This window comes from Saccostrea echinata, unplaced genomic scaffold, assembly GCF_033153115.1.
Source record: "Saccostrea echinata isolate AGI-Se365-2 ecotype Australia unplaced genomic scaffold, CSIRO_AGI_Sech_v1 ptg000002l, whole genome shotgun sequence".
Classification (NCBI taxonomy): domain Eukaryota; kingdom Metazoa; phylum Mollusca; class Bivalvia; order Ostreida; family Ostreidae; genus Saccostrea; species Saccostrea echinata.
Window position 1 is genome coordinate 26,194,003 of NW_026889751.1, and position 25,518 is coordinate 26,219,520.

General features: G+C 34.0%; 4 protein-coding genes across 6 annotated transcripts; 2 read left to right on the plus strand and 2 right to left on the minus strand.

The window, feature by feature from the left end:
- Positions 1-560: 560 nt before the first annotated feature.
- Positions 561-11,275, minus strand: LOC133175729 (N-alpha-acetyltransferase 80-like). Of its 2 annotated transcripts, XM_061310846.1 has the most exons (6): positions 11,130-11,275; positions 6,606-6,748; positions 5,456-5,531; positions 5,212-5,338; positions 4,161-4,380; positions 561-693 (listed from the first exon to the last, which is right to left on the minus strand). In XM_061310846.1, the coding sequence occupies exons 1-5, from the start codon at positions 11,222-11,224 to the stop codon at positions 4,162-4,164; spliced, it is 660 nt and encodes a 219-aa protein (XP_061166830.1). In that variant the 5' UTR covers positions 11,225-11,275; the 3' UTR covers positions 561-693; position 4,161. The 2 variants fall into 2 exon arrangements, with proteins under 2 accessions (XP_061166830.1, XP_061166822.1); XM_061310838.1 differs by lacking the exon at positions 561-693 and having other exon boundaries at positions 3,966-4,380.
- Positions 2,128-3,855, plus strand: LOC133175746 (putative glutathione-specific gamma-glutamylcyclotransferase 2). The gene is made up of 3 exons (XM_061310857.1): positions 2,128-2,304; positions 3,008-3,049; positions 3,416-3,855. Exons 1-3 carry the CDS (start codon positions 2,170-2,172, stop codon positions 3,788-3,790), a joined length of 552 nt encoding a protein of 183 aa, XP_061166841.1. The 5' UTR covers positions 2,128-2,169; the 3' UTR covers positions 3,791-3,855.
- A 74-nt stretch (positions 11,276-11,349) lies between the features above and the next one.
- LOC133175707 (damage-control phosphatase ARMT1-like) lies at positions 11,350-16,300 on the plus strand. Its single transcript, XM_061310820.1, has 5 exons — positions 11,350-11,439; positions 13,861-13,966; positions 14,487-14,722; positions 14,838-15,003; positions 15,402-16,300. The coding sequence occupies exons 1-5, from the start codon at positions 11,399-11,401 to the stop codon at positions 16,155-16,157; spliced, it is 1,305 nt and encodes a 434-aa protein (XP_061166804.1). The 5' UTR covers positions 11,350-11,398; the 3' UTR covers positions 16,158-16,300.
- Positions 16,301-21,108: 4,808 nt separating this feature from the next.
- On the minus strand, positions 21,109-24,861 carry LOC133175648 (uncharacterized). 2 transcript variants are annotated; one of them, XR_009719312.1, is made up of 2 exons: positions 22,139-24,861; positions 21,109-21,254 (listed from the first exon to the last, which is right to left on the minus strand). XR_009719312.1 is itself a non-coding variant. In XM_061310763.1 (2 exons), exons 1-2 carry the CDS (start codon positions 24,159-24,161, stop codon positions 21,132-21,134), a joined length of 687 nt encoding a protein of 228 aa, XP_061166747.1. In that variant the 5' UTR covers positions 24,162-24,639; the 3' UTR covers positions 21,109-21,131. The 2 variants fall into 2 exon arrangements, 1 of the variants encoding a protein (XP_061166747.1); XM_061310763.1 differs by having other exon boundaries at positions 23,598-24,639.
- Between the last annotated feature and the right edge of the window lie 657 nt (positions 24,862-25,518).

Consider the following 25,518-nt stretch of genomic DNA (forward strand, 5'->3'; position numbering starts at 1 on the left):
CCGGGAAGATAACTCTGCACTTTACAGTGAAATGTGTTTAATTTCTAAACGCGTTTAGATATAAAACATGTTAAGACATAAGTGTTTAGTTGTTAAACACAATACTATACACGTTTAGATCTAAACATGTAATAGAAGTGTTTATTTCCTAAACACAATTTTTACAGTGTATAAAACAATTAAAAACATGCCGTAGAACGTCCCCACCATCATGTAAAAACAGTACATCACAAAGTACTTATGATTGAAATACCCTATACAAACGGTCATGAAGAAACAGTGGTGGTCCCGCTTCAGAATGCAGGTCTCACAAAGATAGCAATGATGGGTACGGATGGGAACAGTCTCGTGACAAACGCCACAATTTTTGAATTCCTTAGTTTTTAGTACCCTTTTCTTAAGTTCTTTGTTAAATCTGTGAATACTCGTATCTGTCCCAAGAATAAGGATACAGTTTCCAATGGCGTTCATAAAGACGAAAGCTATCACTATCTTATGGGTCCTAATGGTGTCGGGTTTGTGTTTGTACAGATTTGGTAAGATTTCGAACCACGATAAACCCGTCACCGTGAATGTCATCAGAGTAAAGTAAAGCAGGCACAGGATGCTCCCCAGGGCCATCAGGCGGGTCACAATTTTGATCCCCCTCCGACATCTGCATAGTATCCGACATGCTTGGATCATCACTGGTTTCTGCAAATAGTACACATAAACAAAGTGTTCCTGTTCTACAAATAGTTGTGTGCAACAAGTTAGATCGCATTTAAATGGTAACGATTTATAGCCGCTGTTTAAACACAGTGCTAAATCGTCAGTAACCCAAATTAAATTCCTTACTTAAATCAATAGGTAAAGAAAATACGGGTACTTTAAATGTACTGTCATCAATCACGCAAAATAGTCCAATAATAGCGAGAACGTCTTCATGACAGTAACGATCAATAACACGGGTCCCTATGCCGATAACTAGACAGGACATGATACTCTTGCTTCCCTTTTATGTTTTATACAAAATGGACTGATGGCCGTAATTAAATGCTGTGTGTCATAGATTGGCTTCGAAATATTATTATATTAATTCTAGAGACAAATGAATCATCCAAAATAACAATGTGTAGCATTCTTTAATCAATTAATAGGACTGAGTCACTTTACAACATGAATATTTTTCTTTCACTTTTTACTGTCATAATTCACAGTAAAAATTCCGAAGCTGACCTGCATTTCACTTGTCATGAATAAGTAACGGGCACGAGCTTCCATCCCAAAATCACATTTCCCTTTGCGGTCAAGAGGAGGAAATTTATTATTTTTTTTTTATTATTCAGAACCAATTCAAACGTCAATGTAGACGGACGAACAGAAAATTTCGTATCTACTGAGTAGCACAAATTCCTATATATGTTAAAACATGTGTCTTCTATATTGACTAAAGCTTTTGCAATATCAATCTGTATGTACTCCTATTCTTGATTTTCACGTTTAACATTCAAGTATTACATTCATTGGAAGATTTAAAAGAGTTGCCGGTGCGCACCCTTAAAATTTTCAAATTTAAGATAAATTATTGTTTCAACTTTGAAAGATGAATGTTGGATATAGGGGCTTTTTTCTGTATTGTTGCAATACAGCGCTTTTGGGGTCTTCATCCCTAAGATTTTTCTCCCAAAGACCCTAAAATCAATTAGACGTTATAGTGTATATATTCTTATCATTAATTATGACGAGAGGAAACAGAAAAAATGTCTCCTTAAACGACTTTATCTTTGCCCTACTAAATCTCTAGAATCCAGTGGCTTTGACCCTGGGCACCCAACAGGGCTTCGCCCAGGACCCACTAGGGGGCCTTAATCTGGCCCCAAGTCCCCTAACTAGTTGCCCCCCCCCCTTTCAAATCCTAGATCGGCCCAGTAAATTCTTTAGATTATCTTATTAAAAGGTAATCCAGATGTCAAAAAACTTTGTATGTACAATTTTTTTTGGGTCAAAATACAGATAACCATGCCCTAAAGTAAAAAGCCAATGAGTTAGAAATTATTCAGGACCCAACTAGTTCGGAGTCGAAACGATATTCATCCATTCATTTAACAGCTGATGGTAGTAAACATCCGGTAACGAACACGACTTTAGTTTGTCCTATAAAATAAATGACTTAGATTGTGAGGAGAGATGTGGGTATTCGGGTATGGATCTCTTATTTGGAAAGTTGATTTCCCAATACACAGACAAGTTGTAGGGTATATAAAGGGGTACCACCGTAAATTCTGGCAAGGAAGTACTGATCATAGAGGAGTCCCTGGAAAGGTAAACGGTATTGTTTACAGTTTGAATATGCTTTGTAGAATATCTTTATAACAATATTTTTTACAAAAATATTTATATGCCACAGTCTTTCCAGGTAATCTTAACGAAAAATCAAAAGAACATGCGGTAAAAATACTGACGAAAAAATTCTAGAAACTTCTAGATCTACATTTATTGATTGGGTTCATTGATTGAAGATAAGACTAAAGAAGTTTTTATTACTTACATTATTATCATTCACTTTTATTTTTCTCATAAGGCCTGTTGTAATACAGTAATTTTAAAATTTCGTTAAATCTATATATGGCGAATCTGAGCTAAAAAATTATAATACGAGATTGAGTGTAGATATACATGATATAATGTTATTTACTTTCAAATTAAAATTTTCACCAATTTTGAACTGGAATAACCTCAGGTTTCTATAATTGAATTGACTTTAAATGTTTCTTTTATTTAAATGTGGAATTGGTAAATAAATTGGTTACTGTTTTAATTTTTTTATATTTTTGAAACGCGGTTGATTTAAATTGTGTAATTTACAGAAAAGTCCTATCTTTATATAAAGTAATAAATCAAATAGAAAGATATTTTAAATTTTGGTTATCTGAACTTATGAAAAATACACCATATATGACTTTAAGATACATATATTTTTCACAATAAACAATATGTAATTTTCCTTCCTTCTTTAACATTCTAGCCTGGCCGGGTTGTAACCTTAATTAAATCATCGGATCCAGAGGTAAGTCATTAATTCTAATTACAGCATATGTCTAATCATTATGGAAACTGGTTAAAGATTAATGTTATAGTTCTATCTATTAAGGTGAAACTCTTCTAATCACAGTATCGTATTAACAACACATTCTGCCTTTTACATTGGATCTGAATGTATGTACGCTAACAGACCATACACTGCCAAACACGAACAAACATACTGACTAAATAATAAACTGCGTACAAGTACTTTTATGTGTATTTCAAAATAAAGTGTCTTTTCAATGACAAAGCCCTTATTCTACAATATTCTGAAGTTAGCTATCATTAAACTAAATCTTGTATGTGAGTCATTTTATGTAAACTTATTTAAAATTTGAATTTCTACCAGGAACAAGTTTGGGGAGTGGCTTATCAGATTGCACCAGAAAATGCCGAGTCTGTGAGAGCTCATCTCGACCACAGGGAAAAGGGAGGTTACTCCTGTGTAACAGAGTTATTTCACCCTGATGAAGACACAGTAGAACCATTCCAGCTAACAATATATATGGCCACTGAGACCAATACCAATTATCTCGGTCCAGCACCTGTCAAAGACATTGCCAATCAAATAGTAAACTCTGTGGGACCCAGTGGCAAAAATACAGAATATCTGTTGAATCTTGCGGAGGCTGTACGAAAAATTTCTCCCCATGTTCATGACCCTCATCTATTTGAATTGGAGGCTGAAGTTTTAAAACTTTGTGAAGAGTTTTTGGAGTCATAATAGAGGTTCTTGTATGTCAGAGGATACAATCTCACATTTGTTTGAAAAATAGTTCATTTTAGGTGTAACACGTCATGATTTATATAAAGAATTTGAAAAGAATATTGATTTTGAAATATTCTTTATTTTGTTCTTCTGTGACCAGATGATACTAAAAATCCTATTTGAATAGTTTTGTTAAAAAAAAAAATGAAGATCATGTTAAAACCATGACTTCACGATTGAAACAAATTCATATATTGCACAAAGGATAAGAAACTTACAAATAATTCACTATATATAAAGGACGGATATACAAAGGAATTGAAAAAAAAAACTATATTAAATCAGACGGTATTTAGAAAATACAGAAACTATATGTATCTCTCACATTATAGATCTTTTTTCATCCATGATATTGCACTAGGATCCCATCTAACTATATCTGGTCTGTCCTTCTGAGTGGTCCCTGTGGGTGGGGGAGGAGGGGGTGGAGGGGGAGGGGCTGCAGAAGGAGGGACTACAGGTGACCCTGAGGGAGGTATGGAGGTATTTACAGAACCGCTGCTACTATCTCTCTCAGCTGTGATGTCTGGTAAAAACTTTTGCAACTGAAATTAAAGACAGAATTTTAATCATGATAATCATTTTTATCAACTTACACTAAAGCAATCAAAATTTTAAACAATTTCAAAATGAGGCATAATAGCACAATAAGTAAATAGGCATAATTCAAAATTGGGAATTACATTTCTAAATTGAGTGCATGTTTAATCATTTAAGTGATGATGGAGTCAAGAAGTAAAGAACAAAGCTACTGTTGAAAATTTGATTGAGTAAATAGCCTAGTCAGATAAGAAAACAATAGAAGATTTGATATGAGAATAAAAACTTCTATTGTATTCTTGTCAGTGTATAAAGCTATTTACTCTGTTGATAAATTTTTAATAATTATAGCTTTGTTCTTCATGTACATCATCACTAGATTATACATACACTCAATTAAAAAACAAATTATTGTAATACAGCAATATACCCATTGCATTTCAATCTCACATGATTTACACTACCACCTGCTGATTAGAACAACCCAGAATTTGAGTATTACATCCAAAAAAAAAAGCAGCATATATATAAGCTATATATTGCTATTTAAATTTTGAAATACAGGCAAATGATTAAGATACTTTATGTTAATTCTTAAGTTTTGTCATCTCTGCATTACATGTACCATTATTCCTTGAGGTGCTGTTTTTTACAATGCCAATTTTAGCACTAGCTGCCATGCTCAATATGTCTTTGAGAAAATAATTTCTCATATTCATGAAATTACAAAGTTAATTTCAATTCTGTGTTTTTGATCTGCTCTCCTAAATGGATCCAAAGCCTGAAATTGTAATAACTATCATCTGAAATCAAAGAAAACTTGGATTAATACTTACAAAACCTTCTGGTAAAATATCTGTGTTGACACCAAAGCAGACTATAGGATCACAGAATGTGTAGCCTAAATGTTTGTAGAAGTCCTGCTTGTCATGGGTGCTCAGATATATTGTTGCCAACCCTTTGCTGAAAAATAAAAAAGAAATTGAATGCAATTCTCTCACCGAAATCACCCTTGCCATTGTCACTTACAATATTCCATGCTGTGAGGAGTTATATGTACATTGTATTTTTTTTCTTTACCTCTTTGCAAATTGCTCTGTTTCAAGCATAATTTTCCTTCCATATCCCTTTCCACGTAGGCTTTTCCTGACAACAACTGCAAAAATATATTTATGGCACACATCAAAATAGTTACTGCACCAAACTTAATGTAATAGAACTGTCCTGTGTGTTTGGATATAAATTGGGCACTTAATAGCTCCAACTATTAGTGACTTTGAGTGGGTACATGAAACATGTTTTAAAAAACACTTGCAAGTATTTTACAGATAACACTATACATTATACAATGTATACATATACAGGGTGTTTCAAAATATCTGTTCTGATTACAATCTGGTATAGACATGCATCAGATTAAATCACTATATATACATTTTAAAAAAAAAAAGGGAATATTTTTTAAACGTTATTTTGTCTTATATGATATCATAAAAACACTGTAACAGTGTTGAAGTGGTGCAGTTGTACTTAAAGATGTAAAATAATAAGGAAAAGGGAACCAACCTCAACCAAAATTTACATGAGGTAGATCTCAAAAATACTCCGTTTCTTACAGAAAATACCATGCAGCCAATGAAATAACAACTGGAATCATACAACAATAATTATTCTTTAATAAAAATGTAACCTTCTTCATTTATATATCGTTTTAAGTTGGGTTATACACTTGTACTAACTTGATATCCAGTGTGCAAGTTCCTTTTTGTATAATTATATAGTGATCACGTAAAATCAAGCAAAGTATGTTACTGGCCCTGTGATTCAAAATACAACTGCACCACTTCAACACTGTTACAGTATTTTAATGATGTCATGTAAGACATAATGTTTAAAAAATATTCACAATTTTTTTAAAGATGTAAAATTGTTTTCTTTCTTCCTTAGAATAATGTTTAATCTTTAAAGATATGATTAACACTAAAGATTTTATAGGCAATTGTAATGGGGACAGATATTATGAAACACTCTGTAATGAAAGGATTTTATCTTTAAAATTTAAAAATGCCTACTTTTCTGCAAAATTAATTTAGGAAAAAAAAAACACCTGAATAAAATGATGACTCCAGAATATTGGTACATGTAATAAATTAAGGACAAACTTAATGAAGCAAATGCAGGAATTTGAAACTAATGAAATCTGTTTTTTGGGAAAAAAAAATTAATATACCTGATTCTACTAAGCACGAGTTGGGTTTTCCTTGGACTTTTGATAATCTGCTGTGAGCTACAACATTTTTCACTCCATCAAAGTCTCCTACAATAATTAAACAGGTGGGAAAACTATCACAGGATTTCTGTAGGGAGTGTAACCTACAAAAAAAAGAGAGATGTTTGTGAAACACTTATGTCCCCTCCCCCCCCCCCCCCCCCCCCAAATAATTGGAATTTTTCTAAGTCCAAGGGGCATAACTCTGTCAAAAATTGCTTGATCATACCCAAAACAGAACTTGACCTAGATATTTTTAGGATAAATCTGTATACATACCAAATTTCATTTCAGTATGTGCAACCTCTACAAAGAAAATGAACGGAAACTGCAAATAATTGGAATTTTCCTAAATCCAAGGGGCATAATTCTGTCAAAAATAGCTTGGGATCGTACCCAAAACAGAACTTGACCTACCGTACATATTCTTATGATAAATCTGTATACCAAATTTCATTTCAACATGTGCAACCTCTGCGAAGAAAATGAACAGAAAGTGCAAATAAGTCCAAGGGGCATAACTCTGTCAAAAATTCTTCAATCTTACCCAAAAACAGAAGTTGACCTAGATATTTTTATGATAAATATGTATTATATACCAAATTTCATTTCAGTATGTGCAGACTCTGCGAAGAAAATGAATGGAAACTGTTGTGGACCGACAGACAGACCAACCGACAGACAGCAGCAAAGCAATATGCCCTCCATTCTTTGAAGGGGTATGGGGGCATAAATAATTAAGAATTTAAAACATTTTCAATTAGTGACTGTGAACAGTAAAATTATATATGTTTGACACTCAATACATGTACTTGTTTTCTTTAATTAAATAAGAAAATTGACATGAAGAGGGACCCACTAAGGGCTGTCATATGAAAGTGACAAGTGGCATTGGTCTTACAATAAACCTTTAATACAAAATGTCTCTTTTGATTCATTACCATCTTACATAAATCAACAGTTAGGTCTACATCATATTCGCACCAAACTTTACTCTGTCCATTTGAAACTTTTAAATAGTCTCTTGGAAAGGTCAAGGAAAGTCCATTTTTTGATTCCTTGACACCAGAATATAGGCTCGGATCTGTGATTATGGATATTGCAAATCATAGGCTTTTTAAACCCCCACATTTTACTGAAGAAAATGCAGCTAAAACAATCTGTTTTTTCCTTAAACTTCAATATGCCAACAAAGGAATTGACACAGTTAATATAAGTAATATTCTTAATCACAAAAGGGTCCAGTCATGTATTTCACCATATTTCAAGTTAAAGACTACACCTTGTATTTCCTACAAATATACATTGACGAAGTATTGTTTTCAAACTTTTTTATTACAAGAAAACTTTACAGGGCCTGGATATCGAATATCTGACACATTTATTTAATCCTCCATCATGTGAACTTCATGTTCTTCTTCACCCTATAACTATAGTCCTGCTGGACACGTTATTACTGGTGACGTAAAAAATACAATATAGTTAATAATGAGGACCTTAGATCACTAATTTCAAAAGGTCCTAAATATAGGGAACCCGATCCTTCAACTGGCGTCGGTATTTCATAAATATTATGGATTCTGTAGAGGATTACGCCAGACGATGGGCCAGATATGAAAAAGAAGACCTTGACACTTTGTCAGAATGGATTAAATGTATCAGATGTATGATAAAATCACGCATTAAAAGATTGAGGGGCAATATGAGAACCATCTATCCTTCTGTATTCAATAATCCAGAAGTGAAAAAAGAATTAGATAGATTACATGATCAGTATGTACTGGTCCCTGCTGACAAAGAAGGTAACAACATTGTCTTTGTTTGTAAGGCTCATTATATTCAATGTATTTTAGAGGAACTGGGATTTAATTCTGCAAGTGGTAATCTAACTTATACTCATAGTTCCCTTTCTAAGGAAGAAATTCTTCAAAATCATATGTCAGTTATACTTATAGTTCCCTTTCTAAGGAAGAAATTCTTCAAAATCATATGTCAGTTTTAAATATATTTAATATTCCAAACAACCAAAATGAATTTGAATTATCATATCTATATTGGATTCCGAAACTTCATAAAAATCCTTACAAACAAAGATACATAGCGGGTTCCAGTAAATGTTCAACCAAGCCTCTTTCTTTACTCCTCACTAAGATATTAACAGTAGTGAAGGAGAAACTTCAAGAGTACAGTGCAACAATATATTCGAGAAGTGGTGTAAATCAGATGTGGATACTTAAAAATTCCAAGAAACTTTTGGAAAATTTGAAATCACAAGATTTTACCAAAATCAACAACATAAAAACTTACAACTTTTCAACTTTATACACAAGCATTCCCCACGATAAATTAAAGTCCAGGCTTTTTGATATCATTGACAGCTGCTTTTTTAATAAAAATGGAACTCATAAATTTACTCACCTTGTCATTGGTCATTTGCAAAATTATTTTGTTAAAAAACATTCTGATTGTACACACAAGTACTCTGAAGTTGACATTAAAAAGATGAGTTTCTGATTGACAATATCTATGTGGTTTTTGGAGACCAGGCTCTGGGGCCATAAAACTTAGATGAGCTCACTTTTGATCTCAGTCTCACTTTTTCGCTATATATTCCTTTTGTAAAAGAGAGACTGAGATCAAAAGTGAGCTCGTCTAAGTTTTATGGTCCCGGAGCCAGATCTTCCAACAATCTATTGGAATTCCCATGGGTACCAATTGTGCCCCGTTATTAGCAGACCTTTTTTGTATTCATATGAAGCAGAATTTGTCCAAAATCTTAGAAGTGAAAAGAAGAGAACACTTGCTGTGGCCTTCAACTCCACATTTAGATATATCGACGATGTATTGTCAATTAAAAATGGTTATTTCCATTCTTATGGTAATATGATATATCCTGGTGAGCTTGAGATAAAAGATACCACAGAGTCTAACACATCTGTTTCATATTTGGATATTTTACTTAAAAAAGACGTTAATGGTAATCTAACAACCAAGCTTTATGATAAATGTGATGACTTTAACTTTTCAATCGTCAACTTCCCTTACTTATGTAGCAATATACCTTCATCACCTGCATACAGGTTTATATCTCTCAGTTGATTCGATATGCAAGAGCATGCTCTACCTATGTACAATTTCTAAAATGAGGTAAATTATTAACAAACAAGTTGATGAAACAAGAATATCAGCAGTCTCGTTTAAAGTCATCATTTCGTAAGTTCTATTGTCGATACAATGACCTTCTCAGCAAATACAATTTATCATTGAGTCAAATGCTGACTGACGTTTTTCATACTAATTGTTAGACCATTATTTACACATTGAATTGTCAACGGATTTTCCCATTATTTCCCAATCATGACAAGGAGCACACGGTGGGTGTGACCGGTCGGCAGGGGATGCTCACTCTTCCATGGCACCTGATCCCACCTCTGATGTTTTGGAGGTCCATGTTTGCTCTGCTCCTATTTTGTATTGTTTAATGGATTTTTGAGCTTGAATACTTTTCATTATCTCCATATATTTCATTGTATTAATTAATACAGTTCATGTTTAGAACAAAAAATATGATTGTGTAGCACATAAGGAAAGTGACAAGAAACAATCACTTATATGTCTTAGAATTATTAATTATTGAAAGATTGTAGAAACATATACAGACAAATATAGAGACAAAACTATATGACCATAATATTATGCAGTCTGATTAAAATCAAACCTTCACTAGCCCCTTCTCATCTTGATTGTCTCGTGGCCCATGATATTCAACCAAATTTGGCACAGAGTGTCCTAGGGTGATGAGGATTTAAAAGAAGGGCCACAAGCTTTTTCAAGGGGGGATAATTAAGAATTAGTAGAAATTTAATGGCATCTCTTAGGAGAAGGTTTTGGTCCACAATATGGAAACATCTTTTTTAAATTATGAAATTAAAGGGGAGAATTTAAAAAAAATTTGATGATGACAAACATCGGGACCAAAGTGATTCAGGTGAATGTTGTGGCCCATAGGCATCTTGTTCATTGTTACACTGGTACAGGCACATAAAAAATCATTAATGAATCAGAATGGGTTGCTCTCTATTGAAAATGTTTACAAAAAGCTGGTTGTCCCCCTTCATTTCGAGTCGTTTTGGTTTCCTTTTGGGTTCCTCTTGGGTTCTCTTGGGTAAATCGACGCACCGTTATGGGACAATGTCTTACAATTTTAATGTGCATGAATATGTTCATTATGTTTTTTTATGTTGCCCCATACTATGGCAACACGGGAATTAACGGTTCAAAATTGTCCGATAGCATTTGAAGGCTGAAAATATTTACAGGTAAGTTACAAGGGATATAGTGAGAAGAATGAGTGTTAAGCCGACAACGGGAGATCTCTTAAGAATGTGAAATTCGTCTACATTTAACAATGTGAAAATTTTTCCACTTTTCTATGCATAATTTCATTTCCAGGTTTATTATTTTAGTGGTACTGCATTAATTTACCTTGCGTTTGTACTTCTTTTCCATTCTTCGTTTAGAATATTAGCGCATTCATTAAAATACTCTTTATTTTCATGCAATACTAGCAACTTTTCCATTGCTCAATGTAAATTACAGTCATTTCAATACAATACTACAACGACATATTATGAAGCGTTTATACAATCGAGATTGAATCTGCTGACTCTTACTCTTCAGAGTGCTTGAAGCTATGTAAGTTTTTGCCTAAACCCTGTAAGCCTTCAAACAACATCGACAATATCGATGAAAACATGGAGAAACTACCAGAACCACTGTCTGCACAAGATAAAAGGTTAATTTATTGAGTGTGAACACTTGTATATGAATTTGTCTTTGGTTTACAAAGAAAGACTACTAAACTGACCTTGTCTGTGTGATATGCATACGATAGAGGCAAGCAGAAAGTCTCAAGCTCTAAACCTAAGCATGTACAAGTCTAGATAGAACGTTCTATCGTTAAAATGATATTGTCCTACGGACCCGGTTTAACGTGTTTAGGGCTTGTCCCGAGACACAGTTAGATTATTCTAACTAGTACAAGTCCAGCACAATCTCTTGATTTGGCTATATAGCTTGAAATATCTATGTAGCGTTTTTTAAACGCTATTCAGAATAACTTGATAAATCGCAAGTATGTGACTATTCGTACTGTGATCATGGATAGTAATACTATGGGCTATTAAAAAAAACAAACATCACTGCCTTTGAACACTTTTAAGTAAAAGATGTAATTTTCTTGTTTTGGTAAGTACACCACCTTGTGTCGGTGAGGCATGGCTAAGTATGTTTACTTCACATTGTGCTGCATTATTAGCAATCAGTTCTAATCTTTTTTGACCACAATTGACCACCTTTATTGAGTTTCATTCAAGAAGTAACTGTGTGGTCACAGATCAATTGCTTTATTTAAACCCAAAACTTTTAGTACTTTGAGTACAAAGTCTCGCAGGGATACATGCAATTTGATGAGCAATTTTTTGATGCATTGTTTTTAGACAAGTTCAAAGTTTAAAAACTTTTACTGCACCTAAGTGCACAGGGATAGACATTAACTTTCAAATACACTTGCCCTTCAGGCAAGTGATCTCAAACTTTGACTTGTCTGAATACAAAACTTGGTTGACCAAAATTAGGAAAGAACTTAAGAGGAAAATTATTAATTACCATAAATGTTATGATTAGAAAAAATGTGACCAAATGCACTACTGTCAATTCAGCAAGTTTTAATTAGCTAAATGAAAATTAAAAATGTCGATGCATGCTGCATTTGTACATAAATGTATACCGCTGTACTTGTAAATTTAACCTGTTAACACACACTACCATGCAAAAATAACCCTCTGTTTCCTTTTAATAAAATGCATAACTTAAAAAATTATTTTCGGTAGGATCCTTTTGTGATTCGTGATTTTCAGAGATAACTGTGAAGCAACGTTAACGCTAAAGGAAGATAGTTGCTACGAAACATACATCTTATCTTGATCAGGATACATTGTCTTACACTGTGCTTATATTCTGTGCTTGAATAAATAATCTAATATCCTAAAAAGAAGTTAACAAAATTTTGTTAGATGTAGAGCGTATTTACTATTAAAGAAAATAACGAACCCGATTTTTAAATGAACGGTATAATCTAGAAACGCTACCAAGGAATTCCGAATTTAAAAACATTGTCAGTCAGGTGCGTGGTGGAAATCAAGTGTTCAATTTATTGTTTTATTTATAAATTAATGTAAACTAAATAAATATGTACATTTGTATGAGAAAATTTCACTTGCCTGATCGGACAAGTATGTCGACAATTTCACTTGCCCGAACTAAGAATTTACTTGCCCCGGGCAATCGGACAACTGTTAATGTCGATCCCTGGTGCATCTTTTTTCACATGGCTGAATAAATTGCACAACTGAGAAAACAAGTATGATGAAGTATAGCTAAATCAAGCTATATAGCTAAATCAAGCTTTATAGCTAAGTCAAGAGATTGGACTGGGCCTGTATGTGTGGAAAAGACAGTGTGACCATTGAGTGAGCACAGTGTGTTAAAGTGGATACTCGTATCAAAAACTTTTATATACACTTAAGATATAGATCCATCTCTTCATAACCCACATTACATTGGAAAGTTAAAGGTCAAATACATCAACTTAAGATATTGTAACATTTGTCATGTGTCAGTTGTGTTTCCAATACTAATTAAGGTGTGTAAAGAGTGGAAGTTTTTTTAATGAAAGACTTCGAAGCTATGAGAAAATTCAAGACACAATTTTTTCTTTAAGCTCTCTGCAAGAACTAAATCTTGGTCGTGCATATGTTTCTTCCTCCATTATCAATGTTAGCAAGGGATTGTGATAGCCAGTTTGGGAAATGCTTGGAATTGGAACATAAAAATTTGCTTGACCTATGAGGCTTGACCAATATGCAGATTCCATTTCCGAATTGTCTGTTCTTGCATATTAGTTTATAGAGTCTGCTACAGAAATATACATACCAGTCATACGTGTTTTAGTACATGTACTGTATACAAACTTGCAAACTGTTTTGCCTTCTGGCAGTTTTAAATGCATCAAGACACAGTTGTGATAAAGCAATAATGTTTATTGTCCTATTTGAATTCGCCCCATTTTAAATCTGCAATGGTGTGGAGGTGAAAGTAAAATTGGAGCGAAAGTTTCTGTGTATACAGTATTTGATTCAAGTTTCTTTCTCTTCAGCTCATTTGCATATCTGACAATCAGAGACAGACTACCTGTTATTTTGTCAAGAGTAGCCGACACAGTTTACAGAAAGAAAGTAGCCATAAAGGACAGTCATGGAGAGGTAGGGAAGAAAAAAACCAAATCTGTTTTGTCATTTTCATTTATAAATTGTGAATGCTGGAATGATGTTTATTGAGAATTAAAGAAATAATCAGGACAATTAAGGTAAATTGAAACATTTCTTTGTTAGGTTCAATCAGAATATACTTGATATTATACTGAAAAATGTTAAGTAACACATTAGTTTTTACTGTATAAATTTATGAAGAAGAATACATTAAGAAAATCATAGTATCATTTGACCCCAACTGTTCAAAATTTTAATTTTCTTAAATAGAGTAGTTAAGATTCTATTATTTTGTATATATTTTTTAACATATAAAGAGATAATACCAGACTTCACAACTACACAATTATATCCATTGTAATTAATGGGTGATTTGATGCTTTTAGTTGTTATTTACATGTACCAGGTATTATTCGTTTGTTAAAGCAACAAATTAAATGTTTTTTTTTTTTAAATAGTAAGTCTTCAAATTTATAATGAATATAGGTTATAAAATGTTTTCTTGCATTATTAGGATGCAACTCATGAGTTGAAATTCATTGCGGGGTGCATCTCCAAACTGCGGAATGAACTCCAGACCAACAAAGCTGTTATACCATTAAAGGACAACGCCTCAGACACTGAAGTCTGGAATGCTTCCATAGCTGCAGAAACAGACAAAGAGGGACAGGAGCCCAAGTGGTTCGTGTCCCCTTGGCTATACGTCGAGTGTTACATGTATCGTAGGATCATGGAGGCAATCAACCAATGGTAAGGCTTTCTATAATCATGGAAAACATTATTTTGCATTTTTATTTCTAGAATATTTAAAGATTACTTACTTAAAAATAACCTTTTCTGAAATCATATTATTTTTTGTCTTTAGTAAAGTGTTACATGAATTGGATCCTTTTGAGGAGCAGAAAATGAAGGCATTCACTGGCTCGGAGGAAGCTATAGAGGTTTTATTGCATTACCTGAAGGACATCACTGAGAAGATAGAAGCAGCGACTGAAGAGGACAAAGATGAATACTTCACAGAATTTTTACAGGTCACCTACTCTGTATTTCTTTTTGAAATGTTTTCAATGCTTAAGAATTATCATGATTCACATTTTATTTGTGATCTCTATGTATGTTACAAGATTTTATTGCAAAAACAAAGTATTTGTCCTTATAAAGGGAAGTAACTCTTTTATCTGTTGTCAAGGAAGGCAATAAAAGTATGATTATGTATTGCAAAAATAAAATACATAGATAAGCAGTTTACAGTGAAAAGTGCAAGTGTATTGAGTTGATATTATGACATTCATGTACCATACAGATCAAAATTAATGAAGGGGCAATTATGACTTGCCAAGTTTTTGTAATTCAAAATATTCATCTCGATGCATTACATCAGGTACTATTTTGTGAGTAATATAATTATAATAAATTGTTTATGTTTTAGATTGCATTATGGGGAAATCGTTGTGATCTCTCAATATCAGCTTCTCAGGAAAATTCCCAGACAGAATCCATTCTAGATCAACTCCACCACCTAGAGTCTAATATTCTAATTAATGACACGAAGCAAGTCTTACACTGTCTCAAATCCAACACCAGAGACAGAAACATTGATATAGTGCTGGACAATGCTGGATTTGAACTCATTACTGATCTTTGTTTAGCGGAGATTCTGTTAGCATGTGGATGGGCGGATTGTATTCGAATGCACGGGAAGGCAATGCCATGGTTTGTCTCTGATGTCACAGCAAGAGACTTTCAGTGGACGCTCGATTCTCTTTGTAAATCTTCAAGACCTGCAATGGCTTACTTTGGTAGGCAGTGGTCTCAGCGGTTAGAAAACAGTTCTTGGAAGCTCACCTGTGAAGATTTCTGGACAACCCCTTATGATTTCGCTGAAATGAAAACTCATGCATCTAGTCTGTATGAAAGTTTTAGAGACACAAAAATAATATTTTTCAAAGGGGACTTGAATTACAGGAAACTTCTTGGGGATTTGAATTGGAATCCAACCACACCATTTGAGGTCACTCTTAGAGGTTTTCATCCAGCTCCTCTGTGTGCTCTAAGGGCCTGTAAAGCTGACCTGATTGCAGGATTGGCCCCTGGTCAGAAAGAAACAGTAGAGAAACAGGACAAGAAATGGATGATAAATGGAAATTGGTCCGTTATATCATTCTGTGGGAAATCAAACCAATGATTAAAGTTTTTACTATTTGCCATATTTTTTATTTTTCTACAGCTAAAATTATTTGTTATATTAAATAAAATTTTATTCCTTTTGTATAAATTATTCCAATTATAGAATTGTTACCACTGTGAAATAAATTTTTGCTTCATGGATTATCAAGTTTGTGGCATTCTGGAATGTCCTCTTTATAAGGGGATGTTGGAGGCTTTTCTAGCATTCAAAAGATTTTCATTAGATCATCAGTCACAAGTAGAAACCTATTTCCATAGCAATGTTTGTCATCATTCATGAAAATTACAAGTTTGATGACAAATCAAGGGTCTTAATTGAATAAAAAACCACTTTGGGTAAGACAAACATGCATGTGTCTTGAGTGAAAGAAAAATGTTCTTTTCCAAAGAAAGATCATTCAGTAAAAAATATTGACTTACTGGATCAAACTAATATGTGTCTTCAAGTAATGTGTAGCTATCAATTTGTTCTGAATGTAGCTTTTGAGAAAGGAAGAAGCAGGAATGGAAAGTTTATTTAAGTAGAAATATGTCCATAGGACATGAATGCCTTGCCCAGGGTTCATTAAGCGACATGAAATGTTCCCTTCTTTGTTTAAGATTAAGGTAAATGAGGTCAAGGTTAAGGTCAGAAAATCATGACACAGTTGAAGATCTCATAAGATCACAAATTTTTATTAGTTTATGATGTTTGATGAAAATATCGTGAATATTTTCTTTGAAATTGAGTTTTAAACATAATAATTAGTAAAGTCAAAGGTCATAGAGAAGGTGAAGGGAAAAAATGTACACAGTTGATAACTTCTCACCAATATGTATCAGTTTAGACAAAAATATCTTGAGTATTTCTTTGAAAGTCAGCTAACACAAATTTAAGAATAGTAAGGTCAAGGTCCTAGAGAAGGTCAAGGCCCAAAAACGCTGATGCAGTTGAATAGCTCTTAACAATATGTAACTGCATGAGTTTGATAAATATATCTTGAATACAGTGTAGTTTCTTATATACTGAGCTGAATGCAAATTTAAGAAAATTGAGGTCAAGATCAAAGGAAAGGTCAAGGTAAAAAAAAATTGATGAAGTTGAATAGCTCCCACTAATAAGTATCAGAATATGAAATTTGATTAAAAAATATCTTGAATATTTCAATTTTAAATTTAGCTAAACGTAAATTTGAAAAAGAGTGAGGTCAAGTTCATAGAAAAGGTCAAGGACCAAATATCGAGAATATTTTCTTTGAAACTGAGCTAAACACAAGAGGTCAAATGGAAAGTCAAGGTCAAAATTGTTGATGCAGTTGAATAGCTCTATAAAAGTGTATAGTAAAATATCTTCTAAAGGTTACTGTTTGTCAAATTAATATGTAAGCATCAGATTTATCATAGAATTCTGTGGTTCATATATACACCATCAGGGTGTGAAGGCTTTGCACAGAGACATATGGAAAAAAACCATATCGAAATGTTCATAGAACAACAACGCAACAAAACATATTACATGTATTATGTCTGGACCTCCCCCCTTTTTTTCCTCGGGTTTTCAGTTTTCAAATTTGTATAGCAAACTAAGAAAATATGACAACAACAACCCTCCACTTGGAAAACACGGATCCCTGGAAAAATTGTAAGGAGAGTGATATATATATACCCCCGGGTATGAAGGAAAGCCCCCCCCCCCCCCCAAGAAATAGGTTTTTCGAATTTGGACAGGTTTATGTACTTCTGTTTTACTTGTCAGAAATTTCTGAGTTTGGACTTTTATTAAGTAGGTATGGAACACACACACCGTCCCCCCGGAAGGAAATTCTAGGATCTGCGTACGATCGAGTTTTATTTCGCATATATATGTGGTTTAAGCTGCATGCCATTGACATTTTTGTAAATTAGTTAACACATTTCGTCGTTGTATCAAACTGATTATGCGATACATTTTGCTGTGTTATATTAGCGTTATATTATACTGTGGTTGCAATATTTTTCGTCGACTACCATTTTTTGTTCATGGTTGAAGCAAGACCGCGAAATCAGGTGATAATGAACAAAAATTGTACTAATTATAGAATAGGATGAGGCAGCTGTCCATGGATGAACTCGTATATCGAAATTTAAATTTACCATTAAATTTAATCCCCACGAAAATTAATGAAACGACAGAATTTTTCAGCTTATTGAAATTTTGCAATATAACTTATTTCTGTTCTCCTACGAAAATAAGTTAAAGAGGTTCTCTTACAAAAAGATTTATCTTTCAACAAATTGTAACCATTCCAGAATGTTTCTTGTAAAGTGCATACTTTGAGCTGCATTTAGATGTTATTCTCGGCCAAATTCTACACGCTATATATATCTATTCCAGTTGCTGATATAGAGGGGGACAAATAGCGCATTAATTTCACCGGTTCTGCAAATATCAGGCATCGATTAGTGAGAGTGGGTAATATTCACGGAGCATCTATTAAATTGATTGTTTTCTTGGAAAGATACAAGAATTCCATTACGAACACTTTTACAAACGATCGGGGTTGATACAGGCTCGGAATGCATTGCAGCAAATTAGATTTGGCCGAATAAGATATTGAAATATTGCTATGCTGAGAAAAGAGATACTTTGGAAAAGACGGAAATGTTTGGGTATGGAAGGGGGGAGGGTTGCTGGGTTGATTAATCCCCAGTCTTCACAAACGTTGACTGTGCCAATTCATCACAAAAGAGAACAAGTTTCACAGAAGGACTTGTTGAACCGACTTTGCAGCATGGTTTTTCCGTGTTTTGGGTTAACACGATTCAATGCACAATTAATGGGATACTCTTCTATATACATCGATATATACAAAAGTATATATACATGTTTTTCAATTTCAGCAAATATACCTACTGCATGTGTGTTGTATTACCACTACAATACAGTTCAAACTTTCTACGGCCATAGTTTCGACAAATGTTCCGAAACATCGATACAAAACCCCATAACAAGAGGCCCATTAACCAAACGCTCATCTGAGTGGCCCTTCTGTTCTTCATCCGCAGATTTTTTTCCCTATATATTTTTATGTAAAATTAGGATCACATATTGTGCCCCTTTCTATCACCCAGAGGTCATGATTTGGAAAAAAAATGAATACACACTACCTGAGGATGCTTCCATATCAATATGACTAATCCTGGACTTGCTGTTCTTGAGAAGACTTTTCCTATATAGTATACAGTTAAAGTATATCATTGTGGGAGTTAGCAAGATTCCAGTTCCCCAAGGCCAGGACTATTTCCCGAGGCGAAGCCGAGGGAAATATTCCTGGTCGAGGGGAACTCGAATCTTGCAAACTCCCGCAATGATATACTTTTAATTGTTTTATTATACCGATACAAACGTAATTAAAGTTTAGAGGATCCAGATAGCGTGATTTCAAAGCCGGGATTAGCTCACTGAACGAACGCACGGGGATTAGTCCATTCACATATCATACCAATGTAAAAGAAAAATATAGAAGATTACGGATAACCCCGGGAATTAGCTTTCGAAGCAGGGATTAGCTCACTTGACTAACACACGGGGATTAGTCCATTCGATTTCTAGGGAATTAGTCACATCTAACGATCTAATGTTATATAGGAAAAAAATCAGAAGAGGTATAATAATCCTGTATAAACGCCCACTTTGGACCCATTCCACCCCAGGGGTCATAATTTGAACAAACTTGAATCTAAACTACCTGAGGATGTCTCAATATAAATATGACTAATAATAGCTTTGCTGTTCGATCTTGAGAAGAAGATTTTAAAAGATTTTTCCTATATTTTTTTTAATGTAGAACATTGAACCTTCATTGTAGCCCCACCCAAACCCCAGGGGTCATGATTTGAACAAATTTGAATCTACACTACCTGAGGTATTTCCATATAAATATGACTTATCATGGCTTAATTTGCTGTTCTAGAGAAGATTTCTCCTATTTAAAAATTTGATCGCCATTTGTGGCCCTACCTTACCCCAATGGGTCATGATTTGAACGAAATTGAATCTACACCGCCTAAGAATGCTTCCATATAAAATTGATTGCTGTTCTTGAGAAGATTTTAAAAAAAAATTCCTTTCATATTCCCATATATAACTGCGATCTTTTATTGTAGTCCCACTCTACCCCCGGGGACATGATTTGAATAAACTTAAATTTACACTACCTGAGAATGCATTCATATGAATATGACTAATCATGACTTTACTGTTCTTGAGAAGAAGAATGATGTAAAGATTTTTAATTTTCCTATGTATTCCCATGTTAAAATCTGATCGCTCATAGTGACCCCAACCTACCCTCAGGGGTCATGATTTGTACACACTTGAATTTTACTCTATGTCAGGAAGCTTTTACCTAAGTTTCATCTTTTCTGGCCTAGTGGTTCTTGAGAAGAAGATTTTTTAATGACCCCACCCACTTTTTACTTTTACTTATTTCTCATTGGAAGAGAGTATGGTCCTTCGTTTGAAAAAAAGGAACATCCTTTACCCATGAACTGTGTGTCAAGTTTGGTTGAAGTTAACCCGGTGGTTCTGGAGAAGAAGAGTTTACGACAACGACGACAGACAAACGTCGATCAGAAGTTCGGCAACTAAATACCAAACGTAGTCTTAAAGCCAAGCAAGTAAATTTGTGAAAAACGTGTCCAAATGCTGGCAATTAATATTGTCAACATGAAATACTTGCAGGAGGACAAAAAGAAACAAAAATTGGAATACGCTTTTAATAATGCATTCGTAGAGCCAATCTGAAGCCGATAGTCATAGAGAATAATTAGCATACATTCTATTGGTTAGCGTCATAATTTGATTTACTTCCCTTCTGAAAAAAGGGATAGTGTTCTGCTAGTAACTTCATCAATACTATTCATTCTGGTAAACTGATTCCAATACTTCTCCCTAGCCAGTACCATCATAAGAAAAGATAAAGAAGCCATTAAAAATAAATACGTCATCTGTTTATTCTTTCTTATAAAAAAGCATAAATATATTGGCTGTTGCCAGTCCACCCGCATATCCCATAACGCCCCGCTTTAACCACTTCCATGATCCACGAAAAGTCCGTCTTGTCATTTCGGCAATCTGAAATAAAACGGATGTCACATTTCAATTGCTTTCATGATGAGGAAGTTATTAAAAATATTGCATAAAAAAGCATTGGTATTGAATTATTATCAATAATTTCAAAAAGTACTGCAAATATTCCACTGGCGATCAATTGTAATAGAAATTCTATAGGTCCAAAAATATAACAGCATTAATATCTATATGCAAAAATCTCACAGCCTCCGCTGGATGAAATAATCAGTGTTCTAAGCTTTTACCTTACAATACAACATGCACATATATATATCTGAGAATGTTAGTAGATACGGAAGTCATATTACTAACACTGACCAAGAGCAGCAAAGAAAACTCAGCAAAATGTTAATCTAATTTATAACAATATTTTTAATTTTCTCGCCATTTTCGACAATTATTTATCATTATAATAATAAGTTTTTTTTCAACAGCCTGGACCACGATTTATGGTATACTTATAAACTCTAAGCATTCTGCTCATTCTGCTATGAATTATTGTAAAGGTCATGCATTATTTGAAATGAATGACTGAACTAGCATTGTCAGTTAACAGAAGAAAAAAAATCAGTTCAAAGAAATGACATTTTAAACAACATTCAGTAGGAGAAAAAAAATCAAACTCTTGGGGACATGCATATGTAGATTCAGATATAAAAATCTAGATAACGTTAAACTTGTGTGGGAAGATGTTATTGATTTTATCATGAAAATTTTAGTCAAGGGATTCCCATTCATGATATACAATACAAAAATACCACGACACTAAATAAGAAGGGAGTATGGAACAAAGATTCATGACATTTTCCCGATGAAAATAAAGCAGCTATTTTTTTTATACAAAATTAAGGCAAACTACATCACATGCAAAATCACCAAAACTTTACCGAAATTTTCCAACGGCGTCGATTGTCACAATGCAGAAAAAGAACAAAATAAACAATATCAGAGTATTTATAGACGAAGCTATTTTACAAAGAAAAGTACACCACTGAAATAGCTTGTTTGCATACTTAGAGCATTAACGATTTTTTTTACCAGAACCCAGCTGCCTCTCAGCAACCCCAGCTCACAGAAGGTTCGTGATCAAAACATTATCTTATACTATCGCAATACACCATAACAGCGCACAATAATAATAATAAAATTGCAATAAATAAATCAGATATTATAGCCGATATTTCGGTTTGACAACCATGTATTTTTTCATAAATCTTTCTTGTTTTCTCTTTGTCATAACTTGCAACTGTTGAAGGCGAGTCACAAGGTTTATCCTATGCGACTAGCAGAGGGTCTTCGTTAACTTTGCCAAATAAACTAGTGCAACAGGATCCTTAATTTGCTAGACATACGAACTCATTAATGCGATAGTCTTCTTCTCAGGATGGGGCAACTGTACTTACTCTACACATTAACTGACTTGGATATTTTAGGGGTGACCTTGGAACGTGAGTACCTTGTAGACCCATCTTGTACACCAATAACAAAACACTGAGTTTTATAACCTCAAATGAACCCGCGCTTCAATATTAAGCCTTGCCAAGGTTATGGAGATTTTCTGAATACATCATGATATGTATCTGTCGAACAACAAGCCATGCAAAGAATACCCTGTCGGTTTAGAAAAAGTAAGATCCTCTGCCGTGAGTAAAGAAGCGCCATGAGCAATCACGAACGCTTTCCCTACAGACGATACAATCTTTCTGAGTCCTTTGTAAACATGCATCTATAAAAAGAATTAATAGATGCTTGTTAAATTTCCGCTGCATCATACAATATTGTTTATATAATTATATCAACACCACCGATAAAATCGCTTGTATTGGATAACTGTACTTCCTGAACAGTTACACGTACGGTAATAGGCTTCCAAAGGATGTAAAGGGAAAATACATTGCAAGTATTCACTATATCAAGGGTTGTACGTGGTGCTGAAGTATGTTTACACTTTCCACTGATGCTAATAAAAACACCTCTCTGTCAATGGTAAGCAACTTCTTCAAAAGGCTTGAATGCAAAACTTTGGCAACAATAAAAAATACTGACATAAATATATACATTGAACACAGTGCGGGAAATACTTAACAGAACTGCGTACATTTCAGATATTGGATAATTATATACATATAGCGATATGGGATTAATAAATACATTTTACACCATATTTAAGAGGTTCTGAATAGTTTTGGTACTGACTTGGACCTCTGATAACAAGTATATAAGTACATCTTAACTCAAACATGACCATTGTCATTTCATTCCTTAAATTCAGCGAAATTTTCTTTGATTGGTTTGCATCGCAGACGTCAAACATGAGAGTCTACGCAACACTTTCAAGAGATGTACCTTTTTACGTCGCTTTGTTTTTCTCGACTTCTTTCCACTGAAATCTTTTGCATTGTGGAACATTGACTTTGGCTCTGATTGCGCAAGCTGGAAGTCTTCTTCTTCGGAAGACTCGTTCTCGTCATCAAGTCTCGAATACCTCCTCTGCGTGTAACTATGTACAACGTCCTTGACATCGCGTGGAACCAAATGAATGCCTTCATTCACATCGTCTTTTGGTCCTCGTAGCACTTTATTCTTATAATGACTACGCCCTACAGATACATCAAGTTTTACATCAGTATCACCATCATAGTTTTTCTGATTTGATTCTTTCCTCTCAGAGGATGATTTTTGTTTCTCTGGGAAGTTGTGTACTTCCACATGGTCAATAATTGCGCATGTGTCTGTGTGTGGCGTATTGCACTCTACTGTCCATTGTTCGTCACACTCGCTCTCGTCAGAGGAATTTTCAATACAAGATTCTTTACCATTTTCATCAAACTGTTCATAATTTCTTCTGCGTAGAAAATTTAATATTGTAAAGTTTATGGCAGATGAGTAATCTCGAATTCGTTGCCACATTTTACAGAATATTATATATCCGTCATTATGTAGGACGATCGTCTGCTAGCCACCATATAAACTTTCCACAAACTTTGAACCACAAAGTGTATCACCCGACGTTTAAATAAACAAGTACATTGTCGGCTGTCCAAGATAATTAGTGTATATTCCTACCTATTCAGTTGAACAAACACAGTAATAACACAGTAGCTCCATTTTGATTTAGAAATATCCTTTTTTAAAAAGAATCAGTATCTCCTTGTTGAAAAACAATCTATTCGCGCACTATCTGCTGACTGACGGCTACGTGCTTGCACATTATTGTTTGTCAACAATCCACAACGGTACGCACTTAAATCGATTTCGAACCCTAGGTCACTTATCTACATCTTTTCAATTAACTGACATGGACACATCTCCGACAAGAGACAAAATTCTACTTTCTATCCATTACTTTTGCTGTGTGGTGCCAGCTCGCAGAGGCTGTTTCCAGTGCTGCACTCCTACATCTAAAACTGTATTATCTTGAATACATGCCAAAACCCATCGGATCCGACTGAGCTATTTCGAGTGATTCGCTGAATGAATAGCTCGGAATTTAAGTAAGAGTACTCAATAATGACCGTGCATATGACACCTCCCCGTGGATTAAACATATTATGTAATCCTAATTATTATACTACTGTAAGAAGTGTTGCTGATAAGATGAATTAATTAAACTGAGCTTTACTACAGGATTTGGCAGATTCAACAATTAAAAGAACCCAATCCACCGTAAAATTAGTAGACTCTCATTCGTCAAACATGAATAAATATTCAAAACATGTCACACAATATAACATCGACTTATAATTATTGTTTTCGAAAGTAAAACTAACAAATAAAGTGTCAGTGCGACTCAGTGAGAGGTCTCGGGAACATCTGCGGCTCAATTTCATTGTAAATTCACTCCATCTCCTACAGTTTCGGCTGTACTTTTAAAAGAAATCTGAACTTGGACATTTTTTTGTCAATTTCCTGAAAAGTTTGAAACAATCAAAACATATGCATGTACGAAATAATTTGTTGACCTTTAATTTTTGTCTTTCATAATCAAAATCTTTTATTTCTTTGGACACATAATCTGCACTTTCGCACGTTGCTGACAAACACAACCAGATGACATAAAGTTTTTGAAATTTACTGCCTATCTTATGTTTGTTCGGTCTGACGTACATCACTGATTACTGAAAGACCCAACTATTGATGCATGGAGAAAAACTGGAGTTGATTTGAAATAGCATAAACAGTGACCATCATGCATAGACTTTAAATGTCATAATATATATGCTATGTTAATATTGGAGTTTAGGCCTAGAATTTATGTCAATTTTAC

Excerpts from the sequence above, each read along its gene's own strand:
- LOC133175746 (XM_061310857.1), top strand. The coding sequence starts at position 2,170 with ATGTGGGTATTCGGGTATGGATCTCTTATTTGGAAAGTTGATTTCCCA. Across the intron at positions 2,305-3,007 it reads ATAGAGGAGTCCCTGGAAAG|CCTGGCCGGGTTGTAACCTT; the intron begins GTAAACGGTATT and ends TTAACATTCTAG. Across the intron at positions 3,050-3,415 it reads TTAAATCATCGGATCCAGAG|GAACAAGTTTGGGGAGTGGC; the intron begins GTAAGTCATTAA and ends AATTTCTACCAG.
- LOC133175707 (XM_061310820.1), top strand. The coding sequence starts at position 11,399 with ATGGAGAAACTACCAGAACCACTGTCTGCACAAGATAAAAG. Across the intron at positions 11,440-13,860 it reads CTGTCTGCACAAGATAAAAG|CTCATTTGCATATCTGACAA; the intron begins GTTAATTTATTG and ends CTTTCTCTTCAG. Across the intron at positions 14,723-14,837 it reads ATGGAGGCAATCAACCAATG|TAAAGTGTTACATGAATTGG; the intron begins GTAAGGCTTTCT and ends TTTTGTCTTTAG.
- LOC133175729 (XM_061310846.1), bottom strand. The coding sequence starts at position 11,224 with ATGGAAAAGTTGCTAGTATTGCATGAAAATAAAGAGTATTTTAATGAA. Across the intron at positions 5,339-5,455 it reads ACAGAGCAATTTGCAAAGAG|CAAAGGGTTGGCAACAATAT; the intron begins GTAAAGAAAAAA and ends TTTATTTTTCAG. Across the intron at positions 4,381-5,211 it reads ATATTTTACCAGAAGGTTTT|TTGCAAAAGTTTTTACCAGA; the intron begins GTAAGTATTAAT and ends CTTTAATTTCAG.
- LOC133175648 (XM_061310763.1), bottom strand. The coding sequence starts at position 24,161 with ATGTGGCAACGAATTCGAGATTACTCATCTGCCATAAACTTTACAATA. Across the intron at positions 21,255-23,597 it reads AAACAAAGCGACGTAAAAAG|ATTGCCGAAATGACAAGACG; the intron begins GTACATCTCTTG and ends GTTTTATTTCAG.